Raw genomic sequence first — 15,596 nt, 5'->3', positions numbered from 1 at the left:
TATGTGGGGCACCAGGGATATTTCTTTGTCACTTTATTTGAAGGACAATGGAAAAGGGGGGCCTCCAGCTGAAGAGGGTCCTGTGTGTTGGTGGAGACAAGCAGGTGTCAATCAGGGTGACTTTGTTGGAGAGGGAGGGTAGGTGATGTTCCACTGAAAGTTTAAAGGTTGGAGAAAGAGGAGGAGCTAAGGAGACTACCATGTGAGTGACCAGCTGGTGGCTTGAGCCTGAGGTGTACTTGAATGGAGTCTGGGACAAGGGATCCAAGGTAAACAAGGTGTAGGCTGGGAGCTTGGGAGGCCAAAGTCCTCCCTTTGTGCCCAGGGGACAGAACATGAGGCTTAAGCCTGCACACACCACCCTCTTCCTCAGATATTAGGGTTGGGTGGCTGGAACCCCAGGTGGTCCCCCGGCTGAGGAAGGCAGTGCCAGCCAGCTACCTTCTTCACCTCAGATGGCTGCAGCCAGAAGCAGGGCCACACAGGGACCTGGTTCCTCCAGATCATCTGAGGGCTGGGGCTGGGGCAGGGACAGGGAAGGTGGAGGTGATGAGCAGATCCGGACAGCACACACTCTAGCCTGAGTCCCCAGGGCCAGGAATCCTGCCTATATTTGCACGTTGGTCAGCTCGATGCCACCTTCCACTTCCAGGACATTGATGGCTGGCAGGTCCGTCACACGGTGGTTGTAGTAAAACAGGTGCTGACCGTTCACTGCCACCTTGAAGCCAGTGTCCTCACACCTGATCCACACCTGGACAGACAGACGGCCGTGTCATTTGCACTGCACTTGGAAAGTCCGCAAACCTAAACGCAGGCTGGGGCTTCCTCCCTCTCCCTGCCTTTGACTATCATCCATCAAGCAGGCCCCACACTCACATCCAATCACACGGGATTCACTCTTAACACACTCTCCTTCCCGTCCTTTTACATATTCTGTTCCCCGGGCATAGAATGCCCTCCCCCGGGTGCCCCACCACACACCTCGCCCACACGGGGAACTGCTCATCCCCTTTCAGGGTTCACCCCTCTCCAGCTGGGCTTCCCTGCCTTCTGCCACCGCCTCACCTCTGCTACTCAAGTCAGGAGCCCCCTCAGGTCCTGTCCCCACCCCCATCCTCACTCTCCCACTGGACCCTGAGCTTCTAGGGGCAGGGGCTCTGCCTTGTACCCCCCATGTCCCTGGTACCCACACCCAGGATGCTCCAGGCTGGCACTCCTGCAGCGGCCCCTCCTAACTTGGCTTTTAGGCCCAAATACTCTCTGCAAGGTGGTGGGAACACATGTGTGGAAACGCCGTCACCCCCCACAACTCCCAGCCCAGGCAGCACACTTCCTGTGGGCCGGGCTCTGTGCTGAGCCTGGCCCAACATGGGCTCAGTGCACTCTCACATCTCCGAGGTCACTGTTGCTATTAGTCCCGTTTTCCCAATGGAAAAATGGAGGCTCGGAGCAGCCACGTCACTTGTTCACAGTCACACAGTGTCTCTGAGTCGAAGGAGATGGCTCTCAGGCTCAAAACACTCCAACTCCCTGTGTCAAAATCCAGACGCCTTTCCGTGGCCCTCAAGGCCCTATGTGGGTCGTGTGCTACCCAGGGGAGGAGTGTCAGGGCCTATTTAAAACACAGACTCCCAGGCTCTCTCTGCTTGGCCCAGGGCGGGGCCAGGCCTGGGTTTTTCCATGTCAGGCTCTCTGGGTGATTTGAGTCTGTAGTCGGGTTGGGAACCCCTACCTGCTATCCCGGCCTCCAGCCTCCCCGACTCCCCATTCCTGCACAGTCCCCGCCTGTGACCCTCACTGTTGCAGTAACAGCTGCACCCTCCCACATCTCCGGGAATGCACCCCTCGGGGCTTTGTGGGCATCTCCTTCTATCCCTGAGGCCTCCACTGCACTGTGGCCTCTGAGAGCTGTCCCCTTGTCAGGCAGCGTGGCCCTACCCAGGCCTCACACACCAGGTGTGTCCTAGCTTTGGTGTCTCTCGGTCATGCTGGGAGAAGAGTTGACTTGGGCCACACGTTGGCACCCCAGAAGTACACACTAAGGCACGTCATAATGTAGTCACTCAAGATTAAAGAGAAGGAGAGAATCTTAAAAGCAGAGAGAGAAAAGGAGGCAGTTACCTACAAAGCTCTTCCCATAAGGCTGTCAGCTCATTTCTCAAAGGAAAACTTTGAGGCCATAAGGGATTGAAAAGAAGTATTCCAAGTTGTGAAGGGCAAAGACCTACATCCCGCAAAGCTATTAGTTACTATGGAAGGGCAGCTCAAGTGCTTCCCAGACAAGGTCAAGTTAAAGGAGTTCATTCACCATCACCAAGGCCTTATGATATGAAATGTTAAAGGGACTTATCTAAGAAAAAGAAGAAAATCAAATATATGAACAGCAAAATGATAACACTCACAACTATCAACAACTGAACCTAAAAACAAAAACAAAAATGAACTAAGGGAACAACTAGAAGAAGAACAGAATCACAGAAATGGAGATCACATGGAGGGTTATCAGTGGGGAAGGGGGTGGGGGGAGAAGAGGGGGAAAGGAACAGGGAACAAGAAGCATAAATGGTTGGTACAAAATAGACAGGGAGAAGTTAAGAATAGTATTGGAAATGGAGAAGCCAAAGAACTTGTATGTACAAACCAGGCACATGAACTAAGGGGGGGGATTGCTGGAGGGAGGGGGTGAAGAGATGAAGGGGAAAAGGGGGGAATGGGACAACTGTATTGGCATAATCCATAAAATATACTTTAAAATAAATACATCACCATCATAATCACAAAAAATCTGGTAATGTTTCAAGTGAAGTTTTGGTTTTGTGTTGGGCCGCATTCACAGCCATCTGCCTGCACACCCCTGCTGCACAGTAGGCTCTTCTGCTTTCAGCGAAGCACCTGTGGTGACCTGCAGTGATTCTCTGCCACCTCAGCTGTGAAGTTCAGGGGCAGGATGTTGTCTGCTGGCTTCATGGCTCTCTCCCCTCCCCCAACACCTGGACTACTTCCTGCACTAAGTGGCCTTGGTAACAGAGCTCATAAGTGATCAATGAATGAATGAGTGAGTGAATAAAGAAATGAATGACACCTCACTTTGGGTTCGATCTGGCACTTCTGGACTGTGTGACCTCAGGCGGGGACCCTGCACTTGGGGTGTTTCCCACCTGTGAACAGCAGATAACACCACCTCTTTATGGGGGACAGTAATTCTAAGACCATACAACAAATATTTGGTGACCACATTCTCTTCTTCTGGACCCAGCCCTCACCCCAGAGGCCTCAGCTCCCAGACGATTCCCGGTGCCTACAGACACCCCCACTCCCCGACTCAATTGCTCCTGGGAACCCCTCAGAGCTCCAGGCTGCAGCACCTACCAAGAAGCCCTGGCCTCTGGAGAAGGGCATTACTCGGGGGAGGCCACGCTCCTCGGGGCCCCAAGAGCCGTTGATCTGTGTGTTTCGAACCAGGGTGTTTTCATCAAAACGGGGGTTCAGGTGGAAGGCGATGTCACTTCCAGATCGCAGGTTGATGTGGAACCTGGAGGTAGGCAGCTCACATGAGTCTCCTCTGCCCACTGAGCTCTGGGCCCTGCCCTTCCCAGGCCTGCCCAGAGCCAGGGGAGAGGCTAGAATGAGCTTGGGGTAGCTCTCTTCCCCGGGAGCCCAGACTTACCTCTGAGCACTGGGCAGGACTGTGCCTGACACGGTGATGCTCTTGGAGGGGTACATTCCACCTGGGATGGCAGTGAAGTAAGGTATAGGCTGTCAGGGAAGAGGGGCAGGTCAGCCAGCGGCAGCCAGAGCAGCAACCACCGTAGGGGAACCTCCCACCAATTTCCATGAATTCGGACTATGCACTGAGTCTGACAACTGTCCCTGGGAGTCACATCTCTTCAAGAAAGTGGTGCCTTCACTTGGTTGTAAATGCCAAAGGGAAACTTTCCAGGGATCCTCAAAGTAATTAGTGGGCTCAAACTGTCCTGAGAAGGACTTAGGCCTGACACAGGGGACACTGGGGCTGAGGAGGGACAGTCACATAATGTGCTCGTGATGAAGGGACGCTGTTGAAGGTGAAAGCTCCTTTCGACGACTTCTCATCTACTTGGGTGTTGAACTTCAGCTTCCTCAAGGACTGCTTTTCATTTTGTGAGCTGCCCTTCACCTTCCATGCTGCCCAGCACACACCAACCCTCCACCCTCCCTGAGAAATCACTTACGTAGGTCGGGTTGGGGTACATCACAGGTGGGACCACCGGGTTCTGTTGAAAAGACCCCAGGACATTCAGGGTGGGGTTGGGCCCAACCCAGGCCCCCACACACTCTGAGGGGAGGCTCCAACATGAAGCATCAGGCCCTGGGCCCTCCCCTTCGCCCCCTCTCCTGGTGGCCTGGGTGGAACTTCCTGCCATAGTCCCAGACCCTCCACAGCCGCCTGGCCTGGGCCCTCCACAGGCAGCTCTGCTCCCTCCAGGGCGCCCGTCTGACTTGTTCCAGCAGGAGGAAGGGGAACAGCGACTCTCGTCTGTGACCAGCAGTGACACGCCGGGGATGTGAGGGTGCAGGGCCTCAGACCCAGATGCTGGGGACATTGCACCCCCCACTTAGTCACAGAAGGACGGTTTTCCTGCTGGTTCCAAGGGTCCTGCCCCTTGGGCCTCTGGGCAAAGGCAGCCTGATCCGGAATTTCTACCGGCCCAAGGGCAGTTTGAGTTGCAGGTCTCCTGAGCAGAGGACCCAGCCCCAAATGTTCCCATCATCCTTGCTACACGGCCTCCGCCCCTTCTCTGAAAGGAGAGAATTCAGTCCTTGGTGAAGGGGGACATCACAGGGGCCGTGAGCTGACCACAGTTTTCAACTTACAGAGAACATTTCTCCAGGCACACTCTGCCTGGTATGGATGACTGAGTCTGAAGAAAGAAAAGCCCGCTTTCACAAGCTCTCACCACTGTGATGACCATCACCTGCCACCGGAGGGCATCATTTCACATGCACTTTGGGACCTGGCTCTGAGCCAGTAACCAGCGCAAAGGCCCTGACAAGCCCCCAAATCAGAGCACAGAGATCTCTCTCCTCTCAAGGGGATGAGGTAGGGGCAAAAGATTCTTCTGGAGAAGAAATATGGATTTATTTGTAGCCGCTAAGTTTATCTTTCTTCTCAGGGGAATGTCTCCTGCACAGTGAAGCTGTGCAAGAGGGAGAAGTGAATGTGGGGAGCGGGGCTCCTGGGACTGTGCTCAGACTGACAGGGGCGGGGGCAGCTCAGCTCATGGCCTCGTCCTCTGGATGGCCACCTACCCCTGCGGCCCAGACCAACCCACCACCAGCACCACGGTCGGGTTCCAGCTGCCCCTGACCTGTGGTGGAGGCCTAATGCCTGGCCCTGCCTCTTCCTTCTATCTCAAAAGAGGACCGAAATGAACAGGTTCCATAGAGACAACAAGACACTCACCATGAAAGCTGCGTTGGCTTGCCAGATCCCTGGGGGCTGACAGGGACAAGATCATCAACATGAGGGTTAACATTGGTGCCTCCCCAGACTCCCCCTCACTTCCCTCCTGCTCCTGAGCGAGCCTTCCCGAGCCCAAGGTCAGGTCAGCGCTGCAGGAGAGGGAGCATCCCCACTGGCTCCTCTAGAGACAGCCCTTGTGTCAAATACGCATGCAGAACACGGAGCTCCCCTCGCCTCCCAGAGAGAGGCTCAGCCATCGATGCCGTCCAGCCTCACGTTCCACTCAGAAGGTGCACCCTGGCCTTTACCGAGGACTTTTGTGTGTCAAGGGTCCTGCTCAGGGTTTATGAGGGAGGCATCCTTAGCTTCTGTTCTGCTCAGTGAGACAACCAGGCTCAGAAAAGTTAAGTAACTTGCCCAAGCCTGTCCAGGTGTCGAGTGATAAAATGCAAATGGCCACCCGTTGTGTCTGACTGTACGCAGCACACCCGGCCCTCCCCAGGCCAGGGCCAATGTCGGGCTGCACAGCAAGGCTTCCTGGACCTCCTACCTGCACGGCGTCCGACCTGCATCGCGATGGGCGACAGGAAGGCTGGGTAGAGGGACACCCCTTGCCCTTTGTTTCCACTGCTCAAGTGGCCAAAGGAAGGGCCAGGCCCCACCCTTTTCCTGTCTTGGACCTTCTCCCCACCCAGCAAGCTGTCCTTCTTGCCCTGGCTGCAGACTGCTTCTGCTGGCTGTGCAAACGACATTCCTCATTCATTTATGCAGTCCCTCCGGCATTCCAGGCCCTGTGCACAGGGCAGGGGATACACAAAGGGACAAGTCACAGTTCCAAGGTCATGGATGTGGGGAGGAGGTGTGGAGTGACGGGGACAGACAAGTAAATACAGTTACAACAAGACATGGGGACTGGCATAGTGCAGAGCTGTAAAAAGTCCAAGGGGACCAGAGGTGGTGGGGCATCCAGCCATCTGCCCCACAGGGGAGATGGCCCGAGGCAACATTTAAGCACAGCATTAAGGGGGGGGGTTAGTGACTGGCTGGGGGTGAAGTGGCAATGGGGACTTTTGGCACCAGGACAAACAGATGAGAAGCCGCGGTGGCCGCAGACAGCCTGGAGGGAGCAGTGGAGGCTGTGTGAGTTTAGTGGGTGGGGTGGGAGGCCCGAAGGTGGGCTGGGCCCCTGGGGCGAGGGTCCTCCACATCCCAGTGGGGAGTTAGAGGTCTGTTGAGAAGGGCTTGGGGCCTTTGGGATTTTTAAGCAGGGAGAGGATGTGATCGGATTTGCTTGTGAGAAGGTCACTGTGGTGGTGGGTGGGTGTGAGGGGGGCGAGAGGCCAGGTGGCCTGGACCAAGGCCCTGGCAGTGGGAAGGAGAGGCGTTGGCGCACTGGAGAGAGATTAAGGAAGGGAGGGAAGAACCAAGGACGACTCCCAGGTCCCGGCTCTGGGCGCCAGGTGGATGGAGACAGGGAAGTTTTGGTGGCATCAAGGGGCCTGTGGCCCTGGCTGGCCTGCTGCCTGGGACTAGCCTCTCTCTCAGACCCTCTGTCCTCCATGCAGCTGCCCACCTCCCCGGGTCTCACATGAGANGTGGGAAGGAGAGGCGTTGGCGCACTGGAGAGAGATTAAGGAAGGGAGGGAAGAACCAAGGACGACTCCCAGGTCCCGGCTCTGGGCGCCAGGTGGATGGAGACAGGGAAGTTTTGGTGGCATCAAGGGGCCTGTGGCCCTGGCTGGCCTGCTGCCTGGGACTAGCCTCTCTCTCAGACTCTCTGTCCTCCGTGCAGCTGCCCACCTCCCCGGGTCTCACATGAGACTCACTTTCGGTTTGCGCCCCTTGGGCTTGGGTGGGAAACAGGCTGTCTGGGAAAATTGCATCCCTGAGAAGGCAGGCTGGACAAAGACGACACGGGTGTTCTGTTAAAACAAAAGGAGCCATGGGGTAAACAGAAGCTCTAATGTAGCCAAGGAAGAGTGGAAAGCCAGGGGCGGGGGCAAGCGGTGAGAGCAAGGCAGGTGGGGCCAGCGCCAGGGAAGGAGGGAATGTGAGGGGTAAGGACCAAAGAGAGAGGAGCGCATCTTTGTTGAGGGACTAACGTGCACTTTTCCCATCTGAGGCAGTGCACCCAAATGCCAGAAAGAGTGACGACTGCCCCCATGCAGCCACAGGGGCCCCGTGCAAATGGGGGCCTAGAGACCCCACTCTTCCGAGTTCTCACACCACACCTGAAAGTCAGATTTCCACGGGCCCTCCTCCAGGTCACCAAAGTTTTTGGTAAAGTGCACAGAGAAGGCGCCACCTGAACCTCGGTTCAATGCAAGTAGAGCAGCACCAAGTACATGCCCGTCACCGCCCAGCCACCACCTGGCTCAGCTCCCAGCACAAAGCTCCGCCTGACCTTTCAAGGTCGGCAGCACAGGCCGCATTTGCAATCCCAGAGACAGCGTCAAAGGGTCCCTGGTGTGGGCCCCTGTGGGCCATTTCTTGCTTAAGATTTTATTTATTCATTTGCAGAGAGAGAGAACCATCCATCAGCCACCTCTCTCACATGCCCTCACTGGGTATAGAACCCACAACCCAGGCATGTGCCCTGACCAGGTATCGAACCCCCAACACCTTGCCTGGTGGCACCATGCCCAACCCACAGAACTGCACTGGTCAGGCCCATGTGAGCCGTTTTGTGACATCTGACACACGTCCTCTTGTTGAGCTCACACAATAACACTGGGTTGGCAGTGACCGTGTCTCTTCCACAAATGAGGAAACTGAGGGTGGGCGAAGCAAAGTCACTTGTCTGAGACCCCACAGCTGATGATGGCGGCAGAGCTGGAGTCTGACCTCGGCCTCTTTCTGGAACCCTCCTAACGGGGGTGGGGGGGTGGGGCACAGAGAGTGACAGAGCAGAGTGGTGAGAGGAGGGAGGCTGAACCAGGTGCTCTGGACACAGATGGTGCCACCAGAAGGACAGGACAGGGAGCCAGAGGTAGGACCCTAGAGTCACCTGGGTAGGAAACTGCCTGCCTGGGACCTTTGGGCCCACCCAACAGGGCCCTAGACCGGGCACTGCACCCAGACCTGGGACAGGGGCCTGTTTGGACAATCTGACCTGGAAGCTGATGTTGGTCAGTCCCACAGCACCAGTGACAGAGATGGCGTCCACTCTGTGGAATGGCACGCGATGTGAGTACTGTGTAAAGAAGTTTCCATTCACTGTCACCTGTCAACAAGAGTGCATAATTCAGCAGTGGGGTCCCAGACCAGGGTGGGAAGCAGATCTGAGCCTCCAGGACCCCTGCTTCTAGAAATGAAGCCCTCTCTGGTTTTCACCTCCTTCCCCTTTGGGTCGGGGCACCAGCCCCCATGGCTGGGCCAGTTACAGGAACACGCATGTGATCCCAAGAGCATCCAGGCCCGGTCAGCCCTGGGTTCCAGCTGTTGGCTGCACGGTTCTTAAGGTAGTTTGTTTATGGAAGTAGCTTTGTCTTTCCAATCCTAGCTCACCTAAGGTATTATTTAAATGTGCACACTTGAATATGCATAAAATGTCCCTGGGGAGCAGAGGAGAGGGGACCCAGGCTGCTCGCTGAGGGGACAGGAACCCCCAGGTCCCCGCAGGAAGGCAGGGACCCAGCCTCTGCTCCTGGCCCCGCAGCTCCACCCCCCTGCAAAAGCACTCACAGTGCATGCAAGGCATAGCCGCTCCTAGACCCGGGATGAGGGCTGCAGCAAGGTCACCCCTCCAAAAACAATTCTCCCGGGGACCTGGACAGCACAATGGCTCCTGCCAGGGACTGGAACTAACTTGGTAGCTGAGGACGAACAACAGGCGTGACTCATCTTGTCCTTACTCCCTAGTGACACAAGCCCAGGTGCCCCTGCAGGTGCAGGTGAGTGGGTGTGAGGTCCTGTGGTTCCCAGAGGCGCTGCGTGGGTCACTGCTCACCTGGCTGAGGGGGCTGGGGCTGAGGCAGTGGGAAATCAGGAGGAGAGGTCCTGCTCACCTGGAATTCCGAGCTCTGCACCAGGAAACGGAGCTCAAAGGGATTCCCCCTCTGGAAGGGCATTTGCATCTTCCTCTCCTCTGACCCCCAGCTTCCTTTCTGCTTTGTGTTACAGACCACATACCCGCCCTCTTCAAAGCGAGGGTTGAAGTGGAAGGCAATGTCATGGTCACTGAAGCCAGTCTGAAAGTTCACAGCAAACCTGGGCCCAGGGAAAAGAGAGAGTGTTCTGGTTTACGTCCTGTGGAAGGAGCAGGAAGGCCTCTGGCCCTGACCTGCGTGCGTGTGGGAACCTGCGTGCACCCCGTGAGGCAGCTTTGCTCCCAGGATGCCTCTCTTGCCTTCCTGCTTGTTTACCTAATTTGCACTGAGTGTGTTTTTGTGTCCTTACTGCATTGTGTCCTTTCCAGTGTGACTTTCTAAAAAAATAAGTAGAGAATGGGTCATGAAAATGTTGACACTATCCAGAGGAAGCATGACACTGATGACAAATTTGTATCGGAGGTGCCGATGGGGAATATGCCTAGAAGCAAGAGGCTTGGGTGGAAAGTGGGCACGTGGTAGAGGGTGGCCCACCTGTGAGCGTGCGGGAGGGAAGAGAACAAATGCACAGAACTGGTGATGTTGATGGAATTTCTCTCTGGAAACAGGGGTTTCCCAGAGAGGATTATGTCCAGAAGGGATTATGTCTGTGCCACCTACACAGACCCCACCCAGATCAGGAAGAGCCCACACCTGCCCCCACCTGGACCTCAGCAGAGGCCCCTGGGCTGTAGGAGGGTCCCAGCGCCCAGCAGCCAGGAACTCTGCCTGGTTCTCAAAGTGCCCTTTTGGGTGGGAACCAGAGAAGATGTTTGTATTTTGAATGGACTTAGCAATATTCAGGAAATAACTTGAAACAGAAAGAGACCAGACTACATTTAATAGCAGAATTAAATATTTCCATTTAAGCCAAATGACTTCCAGTAAATGGGGGCAGTTGTGGGTAACAAAGGAAGTATCATTTTTGCATCTCTGGGTCTTCGAGTGCAAGTTCAGCCCTAGACCACAATAATCAGCGTCTGGCTGCCTGAGACTGTGAGCTCCTGCTTCCTGTGTCTATGTGGCATCTATGATAATGACCTCCTGATGCTATGGGCAGAGAGCAGGGGTACCGAGCAGTGTGGGCCTTGGCCGGGCCCTGCTCACCCAGCATCCCCTGAGCCAGGCACAGGCAGCTTGAAGTGTGTGGGGGGACCCGACCCCAGCTGACAGGCAGCATGGCTGGCTGAGGGACACAGTGAGGCAGTTCCAGGTACCTGGTTGCACCAGACTGGTGCACAACCCCATTGAGAGTGATCTGAAGTCCCTCCTGGAGGCCCCCTTGGATGAACCCAGTGAAGGGGACAATCTGTAAGTAGAAGAGGCAGGGTGTCAGTGGGTCAGCCTCCTTCTGGCCACCCCCCCCTCTGGCACTTGCTAGTGGCCGGCCTGGTGTGTCAGGGAGCAGCTGGGAACTGAGGAAATGACCCCAACCCAGGTAGTTGACCACACACTCTGAGACTGGTATGGAGACCTCCAGGCTCAGTTCCTGTGACCTGGAGCTGACCTCCCATAGGAGGAAGCAGCATGTACTTGACCCCAAGAGGGGAAGGAACCAGGCCAGAGAGAGGGGCTGCTGGACCACAGGCAAAACTCCCAGCAAAGGCCCCAGAGCCCTGGTTGAAGACTCAGGAACCCAAGGACAAAAGAGGCCACCAGCCTACCCCACAGGATAACCCCTCAGCTACCTGGGAAGGTCTAGAGGAAGGCATCCTCTCACCTCCTGCCCACCCCACCAGAGAGCGGTGGGGGCCATGGCCTATGCCCTCCCAGCCACCTCAGGTAGCACCTCTTCCTGGGTGCTGCCTACAGCCAGGAGCAGCCTTCTCCTCCTGCTCCTGGCTCCCCATTGCCTCCCCAGGCCCTGCTCACCCCCCTGAGCCCTGATGGGGTGTCTCCACACCTCCCAGGCCCCGTGGGCACAGAGTTTGTCCCATTGTCTCTCCCAGGCCACTGGGAAGCAACACAGGCTATGGTGAGGGGCTCCTCACTTTACAGCCAGACACAGTCCTGGTTTGGATCCTCTCTCTGCTGCTTGTTGCCCGAGGGGCCTTGGGAATCTGAATTGCCCTGTCTTTGCCTCAGTGAGCTCGACTGTGAAATAGGGATCCATCTTACCTGTCAGGAGCCAACCAGCAGCCATCCCTTGACACAGTCAGGATGGATGAGATGCATCTGCACAGCAGAGGCAACTGTGGCTGGACATCGTGTCTGTCTCTCCTTGCATGTCTGTCTTTGCAATTAATAGGTGGTGGGATTTTTACACACCTGTCTCTCAGGTCCAATGATCCACAGAATTCCAATGAGGTTGTACCAAATGATGTCTTGGCCATAGAACAAAAGTCCTCCCTGATGGGGTAGCCCCTGAATGTCTAAAAGTTGATGGACCTAGCTGGTGTAGCTCAGTGGATTGAGCACAGGCCTGCGAACCAAAGGACTGAGGTTCGATTCCCAGTCAGGGCACGTGCCTGGGTTGCAGGCCAGTTCCCAGCAGGGAACACACAGGAGGCAACCATACATTGATATTTCTCTCCGTCTCTCCTTCCCTTCCCCTCTAAAGATAAATAAATTTTAAAAATCTTTTAAAAAATAAATAAAAGTTGATGGAAAAACAGCCCCTCCTCTACCTTGGACGGGAGTATATATTAATGGAATTACACAGGTAAAGACGCAGGAGAAGCTGGTTAACTATTACAAATTGAGCACATGGAAACGATTGCTAAGGAGTTAGAGTCCAAAGTGCAGAAAGATTCTAGACAGGAAGATAGATAGCTAAGTTAGACACCACAAAGGCCTTGTAGTAAATTTCCTATAACCACTGTTAAGTCTAGCATATCCTTTTGACCCATGCCAAATTCTAAGACTTTAATAAACATCTGTTCATCAATAAGGCGTTTAAAACTCTGTACATACAGCTATTTATAATTGTCTGATTGATGGTTCTCCTGGTCAAAATAACCTTTGTTTAATGTTACTGAATCTAAGAAATTTCCTGTGCTTTTCCTAGTTACCTCTGTATTGATTTTTTCTGCTTAACTGAACTTGCCATAACCTGTTACTTTAATGTTATATAACAATTTCTATAAAAATAAAGCTTAAATCAAACTGAGAGTTCAGTCAGACCCACAGAGGCTGGCTGTTCTTGGCATCCAATTGGGTGTCTGACTCTTCATTCATTGCCTGTGCCGTCCATCCTTGGGAGACCCTGAGACCTGCCAAGGCTTTACCCCCGGACTTACCCAGTGTGTTGGATGGATGACTCAGTGAGAAAAGTCTGGGGAAGAGAAGGGCACATCCCAGGTGCCTCTACTGCACCCTCCCCCGGTCTCTCTGGGCCAAATCCCCACTCTGGCTGCTGCTGGACTGTTAAGGCTGACCTCCAGAAGACCTGAAACTCCGAGGTGGTCTGTAATCTGCATTGCCCTGGGAGAGAACTCCCAGCTCCTGGTCATTGTAATGTTTTTCTTTCTTTTGTTTTCCCCCTCACCCAAGGACAATTTTTCATTGCTTCTTAGAGAGAGAGAGGAAGAGAGAGAGAGACATCAACGTTTGAGAGAGAAGCATTGAATGCTTGCCTCCCATATGTGCCCTGACTGGGAATCGAACCTGAATCTTTTCCTTACAGAAAGATGCTCCAACCAACTCAGCCAGACCTGCCAGGGCCCACGCTTTCACCACCACATGGCTTCTTCACGATGAGACACAGAACGTTCTTGCTTCAGGCTCGCTGAGTGCTTCCCTGGACCAAACAGCCAGTCCTGTCCTGCTTGTGCCTCCAGCTTCCATCCTAGCCCCTGAGGAGGCTGGGCCAGATGGGGCTGATGGGGGGCAGGAATGGGAGGGGTGAGGTCCCCAGAGAGGCCCTCATGGTGTTCAGCTCTTCAGCAGAACAGCCAGTTCATGTGACCTCCCAGCACTCTTTGGAGGAAGAGGAAGGTCACTCCTGACTGCTGGGAGTCAGGGGGACACCAGAAGGGGAGACCATGTGGGGTGGACAGGTGGTCCTGGTCCCCTGTGGGGGCGACACCCATCCTCATTTCTGTCTGGACTACAAGGCCCTGTTTTAACTACTCATGGTGGTTTTCCTTCAGATTTGAAAAACTGTGAGTCCAGGCATTTAAAAGTAAAAACCAGCCACCAGGATAAGAATACGTCAGGGCCTGGTAGGAGCGCTGGGATCCTCCATCTTACAGGAAAGGAGCCTGAGGTCACACATTCTGACCCTGAAGCCCCCTGGATGCACCAAGCAGGCCTGGCTCAGCTTTCTCCAGCCCAACCACCAAGGAGGGCCCAGGGGCCGGTGACTGTGGGGGAAGGCAGGCCATGCCAGGGGCCCTGCTGAGGTGGGCTGCAACAAGAAGCCCAGGCAGCAACCGCCACTATAGACTCTGCTCCCAGCACTCTGCTGCTGCCCACCCGCCTATCTCTTGCCCCACCCAGGAGGGCTCTGTCAGTCTATCTCCCCCGCCCCTCAGGAAATTCTTGGCCAAGGCTGGGAGAGGCTTCTATGGACACTATGGGGTTGGGACCAGGAAGGGTCACCTCACAGGCCTGCTGGGCCCGGGGCTGCCACTTGCCCCCCTTCCCCCATTACTGCTCTCTCTGTGGGCACCTCCCTCTGGAGGTAAATACAGGCGCCTCCCTTCTCTGCCGCTTACCATCCAGGCACATGTGGCAAGTGGCCTCAGGGTCTCAGAGCCTCAGTTTTCCCATGAATGCCGTGGGGATCATAAAGCTCAGAGGGTCTAACCAATTCACCTGCACACAGGGCCCTCACACCTGGCACAAAGGTGCAAACCAGCCCTGTGCATCCCACTCTTCAGGGGTGGGCCCACTCCTCCCTCCCTCCCCAGAGGGCCCCTCTGCAGCGCCCCCTGACCTGCCCCTGCTTGTGTGCTTACCCCACAGGGAGCAGACCCCTCAGGAGTCTTCCCTGCTGCCCCCACTCCCCTCATCAGACTAAACCCGTGAAATCACCCACAGTGTGCCAGGCACACTTAAGGCACCCTAGAATGCACCTCACCGAATTCTCACCCCCAATCTGGACATGGCTCTAGGATTCTCCCTATTCTACAGGTGTGGAAACTGAGGCCCAGAGAGGTAAAAGTAGCTTGGCTGTGGTCACCTGTTTGCTAGCCAGTAGATGGCTGAACCCAGGGAGGCCACCTCCAGAGGAAGTGAGCCACGCTGGGTTCTCATGCTCCCCAGATGCCCTGTTACTTCCCCTTTCATTGCCACAAACATCACTGTCCTTGTGATGACCTGTGTGCTCCTTCCCCTGAGCTCGAGGAAGGACGGGCACCCGCTGGGAGCTCACTTAGCATTTGTGCAGTCATGAATGCACGGATCCAGACTGCCCCACCTGACACTTCTGTCCTTCAGTGTTGTCTTTGGGAAGCCCCCTCCATCCCTGCCACCCAAGTGTGGTGTCCTCAGAAACCACGAGGCGGAAGCCTGCACAGGCGGTAGCTCAGCCTGGCAGCACCACCCATGCCCGATGCACAGAAACTCACTGGGTTCACGAAGGGAGGCTGGGCACTGCTGAAGTTCATCTCTCCAACACCTCTGTGGTCACGGCTGCTTCTCACACCGGCCAGGAAGTCTTCTGCACTGAGGAGGAGCCAACAAAGAAATAGAAACCAAATCAATCTGGCAATAAGTCATTGGGGAGGAGCCAGGAGCCAGAGAAAACGGGTGCAGACAAAGAGAAGGGAAGGGTTGTGGGGGAGTGGGGCGAGCATAGAACTCAGGGACAGGAGAGTAGAGACGTTCCCCCCCAGTGCTCTCTCCTTCCCCTCCGGCTGTGCTCCACACAGAGACTGAGTCAGGTGGGGTTCCCTGACTCACAGAGCCTGGCCACCCTGATGCCAGTGAGTGTCTAGATGCTGCTGCCCATTAGTGAGTGGCTGTGTCTCCTGAGCACTCAGCCAGTGTCCAGAAATAATGGGGCTGCTTGACAGGGTCGCTCCGGTAGATGTGGTGCTGGGGGTGGTGGAAGGCCTGGTTATACCCTCTTTACACACAGGGAAACGGGGGCTCAGAGAGCCTAGTGACACACCCAA

The 15,596-nt window shown here is 55.3% G+C and overlaps 1 protein-coding gene across 2 annotated transcripts; it reads right to left on the bottom strand.

Annotated features, from left to right (window-relative positions):
- Positions 1-15,169, bottom strand: LOC119003612 (galectin-9-like). Of its 2 annotated transcripts, XM_037070069.1 has the most exons (10): positions 15,048-15,169; positions 10,752-10,843; positions 9,454-9,655; positions 8,559-8,669; positions 7,273-7,368; positions 5,447-5,482; positions 4,215-4,256; positions 3,671-3,759; positions 3,373-3,535; positions 1-754 (listed from the first exon to the last, which is right to left on the bottom strand). In XM_037070069.1, the coding sequence occupies exons 1-10, from the start codon at positions 15,084-15,086 to the stop codon at positions 608-610; spliced, it is 1,017 nt and encodes a 338-aa protein (XP_036925964.1). In that variant the 5' UTR covers positions 15,087-15,169; the 3' UTR covers positions 1-607. The 2 variants fall into 2 exon arrangements, with proteins under 2 accessions (XP_036925964.1, XP_036925965.1); XM_037070070.1 differs by lacking the exon at positions 7,273-7,368.
- Between the last annotated feature and the right edge of the window lie 427 nt (positions 15,170-15,596).

This window comes from Sturnira hondurensis, unplaced genomic scaffold, assembly GCF_014824575.4.
Source record: "Sturnira hondurensis isolate 20B ecotype Veracruz unplaced genomic scaffold, ASM1482457v3 Scaffold0018728, whole genome shotgun sequence".
Classification (NCBI taxonomy): domain Eukaryota; kingdom Metazoa; phylum Chordata; class Mammalia; order Chiroptera; family Phyllostomidae; genus Sturnira; species Sturnira hondurensis.
Note: the sequence above shows the minus strand (reverse complement) of the source record. Positions and strands in the feature narration are given on the sequence as shown.